Source organism: Carettochelys insculpta, chromosome 1 (genome assembly GCF_033958435.1).
Source record: "Carettochelys insculpta isolate YL-2023 chromosome 1, ASM3395843v1, whole genome shotgun sequence".
In the NCBI taxonomy this organism is placed as follows: domain Eukaryota; kingdom Metazoa; phylum Chordata; order Testudines; family Carettochelyidae; genus Carettochelys; species Carettochelys insculpta.
In genome coordinates this window covers 11468710-11483473 of record NC_134137.1, presented here as the reverse complement: position 1 = coordinate 11483473, position 14764 = coordinate 11468710, and the positions used below count along the sequence as shown (strand labels likewise).

The 14764-nt window shown below is 47.5% G+C and overlaps 1 protein-coding gene across 1 annotated transcript; it reads right to left on the bottom strand.

The window, feature by feature from the left end:
• Positions 1-2127: 2127 nt before the first annotated feature.
• LOC142003559 (ecto-ADP-ribosyltransferase 5-like) lies at positions 2128-11321 on the bottom strand. Its single transcript, XM_074980620.1, has 4 exons — positions 11256-11321; positions 5898-6591; positions 3228-3260; positions 2128-2234 (listed from the first exon to the last, which is right to left on the bottom strand). Exons 1-4 carry the CDS (start codon positions 11319-11321, stop codon positions 2128-2130), a joined length of 900 nt encoding a protein of 299 aa, XP_074836721.1.
• Positions 11322-14764: the final 3443 nt, after the last annotated feature.

The window sequence follows — 14764 nt, the reverse complement described above, 5'->3', positions numbered from 1 at the left end:
CACACAGGGACTTCAGCCATGGGGAAAGAAGGGGCAGGAACAATTGTTGGGGTGGGGAGAAATCACCAATAGGGGACAGGGAGAGAGGAGAATAGGAAGGCTATGGCTACACTATTGCTGCTATTTCATGATACAAATATATCCTAAAATAGCAACTGTGGTGCTAAACAGTGCACAAAACAGCAGGCTATTTCGAGCGCAGCATTCCATTTACACTACCCTCACCACCGAGAAGGGTAGTGTAAACCTCGAAATAGCTGCCAATTTCAACCTTTGGGGCCATTTGGACAGCTCCAAGTTCAAAATAAGGTAACTCAAAATATCTTAAGCAATTTCCATTGCACAAAATGCATAAGTTATTCGAGTTGTGGCTGCAGCATAGCTGAAGCTGAAGGGAAGTGAAAGGGATATTCTCCCTCCCCCTTCTAGGTTCAAGTGAGGTGTGCACTCAAGAAACAGAACACACAGTTTAATTTCTCACCATATATTTGGTTTTAGGAAGATTGAAGAGTTTCTTAGCGTAGTCCCACTTATTTCTCTTTTACAGACTGAACATCTCAGCTTGGACTCAGCTCTTGCATTTTCCTTCATACGTTTGTAGCAATCTTTCTTCTTCATTGGGGCAGAGTGGGTCAAAGGAGAAGGGTCCTGGCTGACTTACTCCCCAGCTTTAAAAGGAATTTGCTTCTGGCATGAACCCTTTGTTTCCAATGGAAAAATACCAGCAGTGGCCCAGGTGGCAACATCCCAGGCAGCTTCTCAGGATGGTAGGACATAAGTATCTTCAAAGTTTTATTGTCCTTCCTAAATGCCTGACTCAGAATGATTGCCTACTCCCCAAATACACACACACTGGTCCCTTCCAGTTCTAGTTTTCTATATTGGTTATATGGACAGTATGTAAATTATAACCTTTCCAATGATACCTTACATGTCCCATCTTCCATAAAATATATCTAAAATATATTCATATATTTATATATTTATATAAAATATATTCATATAATAACCATATTTGTATGAGGAACATAGAGTGTAATATCACACTGTGGTATTCCGATATTTATTAAAAATTAACTCAGTGGGACAGAGATCTCATCAGTCAAGTCTTTTGGGACTCTTGAATACAAGTTATCTGGGCCTGCTGACTGAAAAATGTCTATTACTGACAGAAGTTGTTTAATATTTTTCTGTTTCTGATTGTCTCAATTTCTAATTTTTGCTTCCATTTTCCCACTGAATCAGGATGGGCTCTTAGCCAAAGTTATACTCTTTCTTGATCGTGGAGTTTGGCCAGCTCTTAAAGAACTACCACTCTTCATTCCAATTTTTTACCTACAGTTTTCCTTCCAGTTAAAGTCCTTCACTTTTCTCAGCTTTGGGAACGTTTAAACGAGAGCCGGGTTCCGTGTCTAAGGGTTCCATTTCAGCAGCAGAAGTAAAAAAACAACAGATTGAGCCTCCCACCCAGGGACTTGGGACAATTACACAACACCCATTGGGGAGCTCTGTGAGGCAAAGGTTCCCCTCTGGTAAGCACAGAATCTGAGTGTAACAAAGAAACAGGTTCATAAGTAGAGGGAAGCAATTCTTCATTAATTTAGACTAACGGGGTTCATAGAGCATGAGAAAATCACCAACTCCAAATAAGGCAGGAACAGAAAGTTCAACTAACAGAAGTCTAATATCTGCTATGAGATATGGGTGGCTTCTGGCTCAGCTCACACCAGAGGGCACACTTCTGATCTTATCTTTGGGTTGGGACTGCAATCCATAGGTGAGAAAACGACATTTGCCATGGCCAGCTCATGACACTCTTAAGAAGTCACCAAAAGTTAAAATAAAACTGCTAACCTGACAGGAATATACAAAATCATTTCTATATCAAGCACCCATTTAAAGCAAAACAAATCCTATTAGAAACAGCGCTATGAGCTTCCATTTTGATCTTCTAATGTCCAGTATATAACCAAAGCTTAGCCAAGCGGGTGTCACTAACACTCCATCCAAGTTCTGAGTTACACTTTGAAGACCTGGTCTAATAGTGGGATGGCTTTGGATGTTACACATTCCATCCCCACGGCTTGTGTTAGGAGAAAAACGAAAAGTGAGAATAAAAAAAAAAAATTAGAAACCAGCAAACATCTTCAGAGCAGCGACGTGAACGAGGATGACGGTTCCTCCAAACCATGAAGGGCTCATCTTGCTGGGGAAGGTGATGCCTCCTCGGGTAGCTGTGAGTGAGAAACAGCAGATTAAACAATTGATAGGAAATAATTCCAGATGGACAGAGATCCTTAAAGCTGGACGCTGCTATCCTGCTCACCAGCTACTGGAACCTGCTGATACCAGAGGGGCAACATTAATCCGTTCCCCCTCACCTGTACCCCTGAGCCTGGGATTTATCTGGTGCTATATTTCCCCTGTTTCCTTCCTCCACAGCCTGCTTCTTCCTCTGCTGCGAATCATAAATGAATATGTTTAGAGTTTCTTATCCACTGTGTAAACATATTCTAGTGATAAGCGATAAAGTCCTGAGTCTGTGGAACCATTCCTGGTGAGTTTTTTTACTGGCTTTAAGGGAAAATGTAGAGCTGGCAGAGAAGGGCCATTCCCTTTCGTGAAAGGTTTTGATATTGCAAAATTGCGTTTTGTTCTCATTGGAAACAAAAACCAAAAGTTCATCACACAAGGGAACAGAGCTGGTCTCTTGGGCAGTGCACTGAGCAGGATGTCCCAGGGTCGGGGGCATTAGAAGTCCTGGGGTCTATTATTTCTAGACATTCCTGTTGTAAAATTCCAATAAGAAAATGTTTCATCAAGATTTTTCCCACCTGACCCGGTAAAACCATTATGATTAGTCTTCTGCGAGGGTGTCCTTCTATTGAGGAGAGAATGGGTCTAGCTATGAGAGGACAGAGGGTTGTAAGTTGGGGTGGTGTGTTCAGCTCATAGCTCAGAACGCTGAAGATGAACCTGTAGTGCTCTCAGGGGCCAGGCTCCCTACATTTTCTTTCCTGAAAGTAGCTGTGCACAGATTTCATTGAGATCTGAAGGGGCTCAGATACGAGTCATGAGGGGAACTGGATAAACAGAACTTACAGTTAAACCCATTTATTTCTCAACTGGTTTCAAGTGACACGTTTGCCCATCGGGTTTGCTCTTAGCTCTATGCTTCAATACAGAGTCATTGTCAGAAGAATTGAAAGAAAATGTTTCTTTCTTACCAGCATTGTAAACACACACGTCTTTCTTCTCTCCTGTGGTACAAATAGAGGGTCAGTGAAATAAGACCTACCCAGGCAGAATTTTCCATCTCATTCTACTTTTTCTATCAACAGGCTGTCTCTAGCCATGAGAGGGAAAATGGCCCTCTCTGATTTGGCACTATCTTATTGATTTGGTCTATTTCCATCACATTGCTCTCATGTGTCTCTTCTGCTAATTAAACCATTTCAGGCCCACCTTGTAACTCTCGCCACATCTCTCATTATTTTCAACATGTTTAGAGCTAGCGTGATCAGATCCAAATCTAGTATCCCAGAAAAGAGCGCCTGGGGGTTCCTCTCATGGTGTTACAGTTTTTTCACATCATTCCCATCCCATCACCCCTTCTGCTGGCTAACACCTTGTTTGCTTTCCAGACTCAGCAGCACACCGAGCAGAGGTTTTCACCGAGATTTGCACCAAACTCTCCACTATGGCGGCCTGGTTTTTGTCTGAGCTGCCACAGCTCATTGACAACCCAGTGACACTATTTCTCATAATCCGCATTTCCTCAAACGTAAGTCAGTGAACTTTACCTCGATCTTCTGCGGCCCTTTTACCCACACCGGTCAGATCTCTCTGATGTTTCACACTCTTGTCCTGTTGTTGCATCGCTTTGAAACAGAGACAGAAAATTTAAATGGTGACCGCTCAAGAATTGCTTTTGAGGGGCCAGAAGGGGGACAAGGTAGATACATTTCTGTATTCATCATTTTCATATGAGTGTGGATCATCTTTCCATGTGTAACCTTCATTTCCAAATCATGTTGTATTACGTCCTATTATATAGAAACTGTGTGTACACATATACATGTGTGTGTCTGTAAAAACTTGGCATGAAGTGTTTTTCTATAAATGCTTAGCACTCTGTCTGAAGTCTTTTTGTAGAAAATCTGTATTAAATTCTTGGTAACAGATCTCCACCCTTTTATTGCCCTGTTGAGTGAGTGAGAAGTGAGCAGACAATGCGTAAGGGATAAGCACCTCCAGACAGCTGCAATGATGAGGGCGGGGATGAAAGCCAGATCCAAGGACAATAAGACCTGAGAAGCTGACTCAAAGAAAGAAGATCGGACATACGGGCGGCCCTGGGAGTGCGCAGCAAGTACCTGCCTTTGGAAGCCCCCTCCTTGCAGAAGAATGTGGCAGCATTAAGACAACATCCAGAAGAAGGCACCAGGGGTGACTACCTGCATATGCATGTGATGACTCACACCGATTTTGGATGTTGCATGTGATGAGTGCATGAGATGGAGCTGCTGTAAATCTAGGGCATTTTGCAGGGGGACCCCAGGTCTTGTCCCCACCAGGAGCATCAGTCCAGATCGGCAGTGCCCGGCTCCTGCTGCCCCCCTCATCTCATTCACTTGGCCAGTGAAGATGGGGAGAGCAACTACTGGTAACAACTACAACACAGAACGTGCTTGAGTGGGAGTATAACATATCTATAGCTATATCTACAGTAACATTCCTTTAATCCGGCATGTCCGGGACCAGACAGGTGCCAGATTATCAAATTTTCCGGATTGTTGGATGTCACCGTGACACCCACGCCCTGGTTCAACCCCCCAGCCATTGTGGCTCACCACCCCTGCACATTCCCAGCTTCTTCGCCACCCCCGCGGGCTCTTCGGTGCCACTTGAGTGCCCAATGGGGGAGGAAAACAGGCACATTCGCTGCCGCTGCCGCCCAATGAGTGCGGCCCCAGAGGCCTGCGGGGCTCAGCGTGCTCTGGGCTGGCACCACAGTGCTGGGGACAGTGGCTCCGCAGGCTGCTTCGCCTTGCAGCTGACAGACACCTGAGAGCCAGGCCCTGCCCTGCATGCCTGGTGATGAGCCGGTAAGAGGGAGCCAGGCCGCACAGTCAGTGTCTACTGAGCAGGGGCGGAAGGGGCCTGTCTGTGCTGCGCTGAGGCGGGCAGAGCCTGGGTGGGGCCTGGGTGCTGCAGGCTGAGTCCAGCCCAGGCCACACTTATAACCTGCTGGCACGTGCCAGCTCCCTCCATTCCCACCATTGTGATGCCGGACTATCAGAAGTGCTGTGCAATTGGATGCCGGGCTGTTGGAGTTTTACTGTAGATCTATATCATACTCACATGTGTGCATCTTGTATGTTCAGTGAATACAGTGCATTGCCTTTTCCCGTGGAAAAGGTCCCATGTGTTTATAAGTATACCAGTCCCTAGTCCTGACTGCCCTAAATAATGTGCCACCTGCACACTAGGGTGTCTGCCTGCTCCATTCTCTGCAGCCTATGGCTTTGCTGGGGTCTATATGAGGAGATACAGCTGCTGTGCCACACTCCTGTGGACTCAGTGTGTGTGTGTGTGTGTGTGTGTGTGTGTAAAACTTGCAGTGGTTTGGGGCCTTCACCTGTCTCTCTAGTGACCCCTTGTCATAGTGTGTCAGCACCTTCTGTGTCCTCAATGAGCGCTTGGGACCCAGTATCCACCCAACCCAGCCTGAGCCCTCTCCAGAAACAAGAGTGCCGGCCCCCTGTCTCCCGCAGACCTGGAGGTAAGCCCCCATGTCAGTGTCTCTCTCATTATCTCCCCCTGAAGTGGGGTTTGCAAATTGCCCACAGCAAATAGCCCCACCAAACATTTCTCCTGGTCAGCTCACTACTCACCATTCACGTACGCGCAGTTAAAATAGCTGCAGGTCCGGTTTGTGCTCCAGAGGGTAAAGTTGTTACTCAGTTTTCCTGGGGACACTTTGAATATCTCATAGACTGGGATTAACACTTCCTCCTCCTGCTGAAAGTGTGAGAAGGCCCTAATGTCAGCGCCGAAGCAGGAGTGGATGGTGAAGAATGTGTCCGTACCAAATTCCTCAGCTTCTGCTATTTTAAAAGATGACGAGGCAAATTGTCCAAACCTCATGTGACCTGATCCTGAGTATTGAAATCTAATGTCCCTAACCCCCCGGTACACCGTGTTTTTGTACATTGCCTCACACTTCCCGCGTAAGAGCTGTAAGGCCCTGGTGAGAAAATAATGAAAGGCTTTGAACTGGAAATTGGCCATATAACCAGCTAGAGATTTCCCGTTCTCTCTCATGGCCTTATTAAGCACACTGTGAAAGTCATTGTCCGTGTAGGCTATTACGGCAATTCCATAGTCATCCTTAAAGCCTGCAGGCAGAGAAATCTCTGTTTTCACTCTTGGCCATTCTGCTCTTCCGTCTTCCCACACTCTGCGAAGCAGCGAGGTCATTTCTTTCTCTAGCAGTCCAGGCGCAAGTTCACCCATTTCTTTGTCGCAGCCGAGATATTGGTCATCAAATGCGTCAGGCGCCATGTCCAGCGGCAACTCAACTACTGCCTGGAAGAATAAAGGAACACACGGTCATGTTAGCATTTGTGTCACAGCAGCACCTACAGCCCACCCCTAGACCAGGGTCCTTTTGTTCTCTGCCCTGAACACACACACTGAGATGGGCTCTGCCCCTAGGAACTTATTTCTAGATTAGGCAAATGAGACATAGGAGGAGATCAGCTATGGATGCAGAATTCATATATTTGTTTCCACAGTTTCTGAGGGGCTGGAAGCAGGAGATTGAGTTTCCCTGTAATAACAGTTCAACAGTATCTGTAGCCCCAGCGTGCGGGGTGTTAGCTGAACATACCAGCTTAGTGAAATGGGATCTGTTGGGAAAAACGAGACAAGATGGATAGAAAGGCTCTGGACAAGCCACTTCTCAGCAAACGCGGGGGGGCGGGGCGGGGCAGGGGTGAGTGTTGTCAGGGGACAATGCCGGGACTATTAGCTTGGAGATTTTGGTTCTTGTGGAGCTGCTCAGAGCCCAGCAGAAAGAGGGCTGGGAGTGCAGGTGATCAGAACAGCCATAGCAGGCTTAACAAGGACACTTTCCTAAAAGGGGCAGGCAGCTCTTCAGGGGAGCCAGGCTCAGACACAGGTGCTGATGGGGTACAGGAAGCCTGCCTAGATTAGCCCCAGAGGATGGCAGCCCATTAGGTCAGGCCGTTGGGAGTGTGGACCAGGGGTCATTTTAAAATCTCACTCTCCAGATCATCACCTTGGCGTGGGCAGTGGGCTTGTGTGTTCCAATGAACCCGAGAGCAATGCCTCAGGGAGTCTTGTACTCCCAGCAGGGTCACCCATGGAGACAGGTTCAAGTGGGAGAGTCCAAACGAAGAACAGTCCTAAAAGTCCTCAGTGGCAGAAGAGGCGAAGGATAGCAATGGTCATGCTACAAGGGCTGTGAGGGTGGATGAAGGATGCAGTGGTGTAGGATGAAAATTCCTCAGGCAGGCCATGGCTTGTGCTAAAGACCCCCTATTCAATTCCTAAAGTCTGGAGTAGGCCTATAATATAGAAACCTGGTTAGCGTGAGCGGAAAGATACCTCGCTGGGCCCCCTTCTCCCTTATCTCTCTCACAAGACCCAGAGAAGATCATCCCAGCTCAGGCAGGAAGAGCCTTGAAGAAGGGTGGAATAGCTGCCTCAGCATCTACATTCCAAGGAGAGGTCCTGCGTGTGGAAATCAAATGTTAGTGCTGTTAATGTCTTGTGCTTTAAATTTCCTAGATAACCTTCCCCTGCTTCCCCCTCCTCCAGATACACCAGTGTGGAGGCATCACCACGTCCTCTACCCTATCTTGCAAATGAATCAGTCATTGTACATCTGTTTTGTTTAACATGTAGAGGAAACTGCCTGTATGAGAGATAATATGTTCTATAAGCTATGGGGAGAATACTCGGTAACCTTTTTAGATTATTGGCTTATTGTGCTCATTTTGTTTTGCTGCTAGGACTTATGCAGGTGTGGGTAACACCCACGTCGTAGTTTCCCCCGCACCCCAGCCCATCAAGAATCTATGTAATCAATTGTAACCTATTGTCTGGCAGTGCTCCACCAGCGCTGTGTGTAATAAACCCTCCTGCTTGCTTCACACATGGTGTCCAGACTTCGTTCCAAGAAGTGGACAGGAGACCCCCAGTTGTCATGGATTCCGTGCTGCTGGGACTGAGTTTTTCAATCTGTCAAGATCCGTGTGGTGGCTGCAGTGCAACAGTCCCCTTCACATTAAAAGAAATCAGGCACAGGCATCTTCCTCTGCGTGCTACTCTGATAAACTTAAGCCCCACAGAGAGTGGTGACTGGAGCAGACTTGTGAAATCTGGAAGTTTTTGGTCATGCACCAGCACGTAGATGGCAGATGGATGTATCAGTCCTTCCGTTTCAAGGACTGCTTTGGTTTAACAGTTTGGCTGCTTCATCCACAGCTGAGCAGCTCTCTTTAAGATCTGCTATGCTCACCCCTTAGGGGGTGGGGGTTAGAAAAGGTGCCCTAAACATAGTCCGCCTCAACGCCCCCCCAGTCTGGATAATTGCGTCCACTGAGCTCACCTCTAGGGCAGTCAAAATCGAAGAGTAAATTTTGGAACAGTGAATATTCAGACTCTAATGGACAACCCAGACAGTGAGTGACCCCAAAGACACACTGCAATTATCGCCCGTGAGCTGCAATGATTCAACATCAATATAGCTCCTCTGGCAGAAACACGTAGACCAGAAGGACAGCTAAGAGAAGAAAGCAGAGGGTACACATTCTTCTGGAAGGGAACCCCAAGCGAAGCAAAATGAATCCTTGGCTTAGGATTTGCCATCAGAACGAATTGAGAGAGATCCTATCTGAAGTCCCTGTCGGCATCAATGAGCATCTTATGACTCTCCGCTTGAAGCTTGCCAAAAAACAACAGGCAACTGTCCTCATTGCTCATGCATCAACTCTAGACACTGAAGATGAATGTGAAAGAGAAGTTCCTCACCCAACTGGACACAGTCCTGAAAGACATCCCCAAAGAAGACAAGATTATTCTCTTGCGGGATTTCAATGCCAGGGATGGAAGAGACGTGGACCTCTGGCAGACTACCATGAGGAAAGAAGGAGTTGGCAGCAGCAACTCCAAGGGAGCGCTCCTCCTTATGAAATGTGCAGGACATGAGCTTGTCATCATGAATGCCGTGTTCCACCAGAAAAACAAATTGAAGACTTCATGGCAACATCCTTGATCGAAGCACCAGCACCTCCTAGACTAAGTCATTGCCCATGCTCGGAATCAGCGTGGTGTCCTTCTCACACATGCAGTCACTAGTGCCGATGACTGCTGGAATATAACCGCCTTATTCAATCCACAATGGCGATTAGGATTGTCACCAAATGGAGAAGTCAGAGGAAACAGATCTGATGAAAGATCAATGTACAAGGCCTGGAGGACCCCATCTGACGAAGTGACTTCCAGGTAAGCGCTACAAAGAAAGCTGCCAACAGTACACCCTGAAGGTGTAGAACACTGGTGTCAATTGAAAAATGCCATCATCGGAGCTTGTGGAGAAACCATTGGCTACAAGTCCAGGAAGCATCAGGGCTGGTTCTAACAGATATTTTGGAGCATAGTGCTCTATGTGATTGGGTTGGTGCCTTATAATGGAGGACCCTCAGTCTTGGACTGCAAGTAGCCCTGTTCTAAATAATTTGCCCTGATTTGGCCCTTATATGTGCCCAGAAAAACCTCCAATGTTAGTGCTTCAGGGCAGGCAGGCAGTGTTCCCTCTAATTTTTTTCATCCAATGGGCAGAATAAATTTTGTGGTGTGCACCCAGGCATGTGGGGATGGGCACTGCCAGTAGAAACACAAGCTCCGCGCTGTACACAATACAGGTGCTTTGCTGTTATCCTGGATGGCAACTGACTGTCTTCTGGGTGGCTGCCCAAGTGCTCAGCTTCAAGGGAATGCTGCTGGCAGTGCTCATGGGAAGGGCCTATCCAGTCCCAGAATGAGCACAGAAGATAGAAGAGTGAGTGCACAGTACATGTCACGCCACAGGGGAGAGAAACCAGCACAGATGTGAGGGCATCAATGCCCTACCATGCCACCCTTATGTCTGTACTGCTGCCTTCAGAGCTGGGCAGATGGAGAATGGCAGCTGCTAACTGAGGGCCCAGCTCGGTAGGCAGCAGTGCAGAAGGGAGACAACACCATACCAGGACATCCTTCCTTCTGTACTGCTGCTGGTGGGATCTCTGAGCTGGGCTCCCATCCAGCAGCTGCTGCTGTCCAGCTGCCTGGCTCTGAAACAGGGCCCAGCTCCGCAACAGCAACAGTGCAAACGCAAGGGTAGCAGCACCACAAAGTCCACCCCCTGCAATCACCTTGCGATTCCTCCAACTTATTTTTGGGTCAGAATCTGACAATTACAACACTATGAAACTTCAGTTGTAAAAAGCTGAAATGGTGAAATTTATGTTTTGTTGTTTTTTTTAAATCCAAGGACTATGAAATTGACCAGAACAGCCTGTGAATTTGATAGGGCCCTAGGGATGGTAAAGCCCAACGGGCCTTTGGACTGAAGTGTGAGGGACTGATGAGAGTGAGGGAAGACCTCCACAGTTTCTACCTGGGCAGTACAATGTTCAGAGACCCGAGGAGAACGTGATGGCTCCTGCAGGGTGAGGAGGAAGCCTATGCAGGGAAGGTTGCTTTAAAAAAATGGTTTTATTCATTTGTGATGGTGCTTAGGAGTCTCAGGGGGAAGCCCTGTGAGTCCAACCCTGACAGAAGGCTGAGCCTGGGGAGGCTATAGGAAGATGGTAGGGGAAAAGGAAGAAAGGTCTGGGCTGTGGTAGGAAGATATCCAGGCAAGCAACAGCAAAGAGTCTGATGGAGCAGCCATTGGCTGCTGGTCTAGGGTGCATGGACTGGAGCCAGGTCTAGTGAGTGGGCCTGTGCTCCCGTAGCAGTCAGTAAGGAAGGTGGTGTGGGGTCCTGATAAGGCAAGAATTGTCAAAGATGGCCTCAGGGTGGTTGGCTCTGCCTCAGCACAAAAGTTACCCCAAATGGCCTCTTGAGGTCCCTCCAAGGCTCTGAGGTCAGACCCTTGTTTATCAGTCTAAGCCAGCACAGTCTGGAGCAGGAATTTCAGAAATTAGAGTGCTTCCTGGCAAGGTGCCACCGCTTACCTGGGCGGTTCCCAGCCAGGCTTGGAGACAGACGTACGTCAAGGGGATCAGCAGAGGCCTCACCATGGTTCCAACGTCCCCCGTGCAGCTGTGGGAGAATCAATCAGGCACGTCAGTGGGGACTTGGGGGGAAGAACACCCCAAAACCAAACAGCCTTCCGAGGGTTTCAGTGACTGGGATTTCCCAGGCAGGAGCTGCTCTCACAGAGATCCCAGTCCTTCACCAGAGGTAGGGTTGGACCTGGAATACAGACCTCAGCTGGAGGGCTGGGAGCAGTAAGGAGGGAATGCTGCTTTGATAACATGTCCCTAAAGGGCTCTGGGGGTGGAAATGTGAGTCACAGCACCTCTGTGTTCTCTCTTCAGTGCCCTGACACCGCACTGGGGACAAATGACTTGAAAAAGGCGTTGGAGAAGGGGGGTGGGAGCCTGGGAATCTAAGGGCTAATGTGGGTGCCAGAGCCACTAAGGTACAGGGTCTCTCTTTATCAGGCTACTGACTCTTTCGGTAAATCTCCACAATGCAAGAGGTTCATCAATGGAGCAGAGCACAAGCACTGAACCAGGCAGCCCGGTCTGGTGGGGACGGACTTTTCAGCGACCCAAGCAGAGCTGTATCCTGGGCTAAGGCACAGTCCAGCCTGCTGGGTAGGGATGAATGCAACAACATCTGTAACTAGGTGAAGGAGGAGAAAGAATTTTAAAATGTTACTGTACCTGACTTCCCAGGTGGCTGTGATGCCCTGGCAGGTGGCTGAGCTGAGAAAGAGATGACTGCTGACCACAGACTCCACTTGCAGAAGTTTATACTGCAGGCAATGTCCCGCCTGCAGCTGAGAAACCTCCCAGTTCTCTTTCACTTTCACAATTACTGTTATTTGCTTTAGTAAGAACAGTGTGATCTAAATCACACTGAAGCCAATGGAAAGATCCCATTGATTTCAGTGGGCTTTGGCTCAGGCCAGCACAGCCTCAAAAAAGTTCATATGAACTAGGGCAGAGGTGACTGAGTATTCCCAGAGCCTCCTGTGAACAGATGTACCCACATATCTACCCCCACATTGTCAGGGGCTCAGGGGGGATGGGATAGCTCAGTGGTTTGAGCATTGGCCAGCTAAACCCAACATTGTGAGCTCAATCCTTGAGGGGCACTTTAGGGATTGGGACAAATAGATGTCAGGGATGGTGCTTGGTTCTGCTGAGAGGGCAGGGTACTGGACTAGATGACCTCCCAAGGTCCCTTCCACTTCTAGGAGATGCATGTCTCCAGTTCTATGTATATATAAAGCTTTCTTTTTTTAAGGGCAAGTTCCTCTTTTGTACATCTTCTTCCAACAGGCCAGAGATTTTGACCCATTCCTCGCTCCGTCGGCTGTCCGGCTGCAACACCAGCTCAGTAGTTGCTCCCCAAACTTCCCCTTGGCTGCACCTGCTCCTGGGGTTTCTAAGTGAGGCAGCAGGGTTTGTTTACACTGTGGTACAACACCTGTGGCAGGTGGGGTGGGACAGTTGGGCTGTCACATTGCAATGGAGCTGCTCAGGCCCCTGTGAAGGAGAGGAGACCCCAGAAGTCAGACTGCTGCCTGAGCCTGAAAAACTATACTGGAATTTTATAGGCCCACGATGCTTGTCACCTCTCCGGTGCTAGACAGACAGGACTCTGTTGATACAAATGGTGTCCTGTCCTTCAGGTCTGGCCGAGATAGCAAGCTGACAAAGCCTGATATGATCAGTGATTCTGTGTTTGTGATTTATTTGCAGCAAAAATTGGATACCTTTAGCGGTATTAAATAGAATCTCACACACGGGTCTGCACCATGCTATGGGGAAGCGATGGGTGTGGTACTGTTTGACATTAGTAAAAAACTTTTGATACTGTCTCGCATGACTGTCTCATAAACAAATTAGATCAATGTGACCCCGAGGGAGCAACTAGCAGCTTATGAGCAGTTTAGGGCAGCTTCTCTTTCTGCTTTCAATCTGAACTTGCCCAAGTTGATCTACTTTATATTGGGAGGTCCATCTGACAGAGCAGCGCACCAGGGGAAATAAATGCCAGGCCTCCCAGAGCTACCAAAATACAGAAGGACCCTGGTGTTCAGTGCATCAGAGGACAAAAAGGGACAATAAGGAAGGTATGAGCAGAATTTCTCCTGTCACCAATTTCCAAATACAGCCATAAAACTACCCTTCTGTACTTCCTGCCCTGGGGCTTTCCACTTCCCCTCCCAGAGGTTAGAGACAAGCAAAAGAGACCCCACATGCGGAAGCTCTTTAGGGACAACAGCTTCCTTTACAGGCAAGCGAAAGAACACATGGATGAAGTTTTAAACGCTGGCACTAGTCAGTGGGCTGTGCTTGGCTTGTGTAAATGTGCAAGCTAATGGGAATTCCAGAAGGGGGCAGGTGGAGAATGAGGGAAGGTGAAGAATAACCACCCCACAGGTACAAGGAACTTTTCCCTGCCGTTATGGATCCAGAGAATCGATTGGAATGGCTACCAGAGCACTCTGTCCAGCTCCAGCAGCATCTGTTACATATAATGCCCCTCCTGCAGCTGAGTCAGGAACGGTCTGTCTGGCAGCAGGTACTACAAGAGCTTATACTCCATAGGGCAGTGTGTTTGCATGACCCAACCTCAAAATCATAGAACCCTAATGCCATATGCATATCATAACACTATTTCTATGAAGAAAATTGGATGTAACATCACATCGTGGTACTCCAATATTAATTAAAATTAACCTCAGTGGGACAGAGATCTCCTCAGCTTAACTGTTTGGGAGTCTTGGCTACCAGTTATCTGAGCCGGCTGACTGAAAAATGTCTATTCCTAGAAGATGTTGTTTAACATCTTTCTATTTCTGCTTTTCCCATTTCTTATACGTTGTTCTATTTCTAACTGGTGCTTCCATTTCCTCGCTGAAGCAGGATGGGCACTTAGCCAGTTATTCTCTTTCTTGATGGCAGAGATGTGGCTTTCTGGCCATCTCTTAAAAAACTACCAATGTTCATTCCGATAGTTTGTCTACACTTTTCCTTCCAATTAATTTCGCTCACTTCCCTCACCTTTGGGAGCTTTGCAACAAGAGCCAGGTTCAGTATCTAGGGTTCCTTTTCAACAACACAAGCTGAGAATCTGAGAGTAGCAAAGAAAGGGTTTTATCAGTACAGGGAAGTAATTCTGCATTTATTTGGGAAGTCATTACGTGCAGGGTTCATAAACCAAGAGAAAAGACCCACGTCCAAGTAAATCTGGAACACAGCGGCGATGATCTGAAGAAGTGCGTCTGTCCCACGAAAGCTCATCACCTAATCAATTATTTTCTTAGTCTTTAAAGTGCTTCTGGACTGGTTTTGTGTTTTAACAGGGAAACTTGTTTGTTAACTTGTGAGTGTATTTTGAAGATGCTGTTTAGGTGTAATGATTATTACAAGGAGGCTCCCCACGAGGAGTTTTGCTAATTGGCTTGCAAGTCCCTAACACCAACAAAGGAAGGAGGCACTGC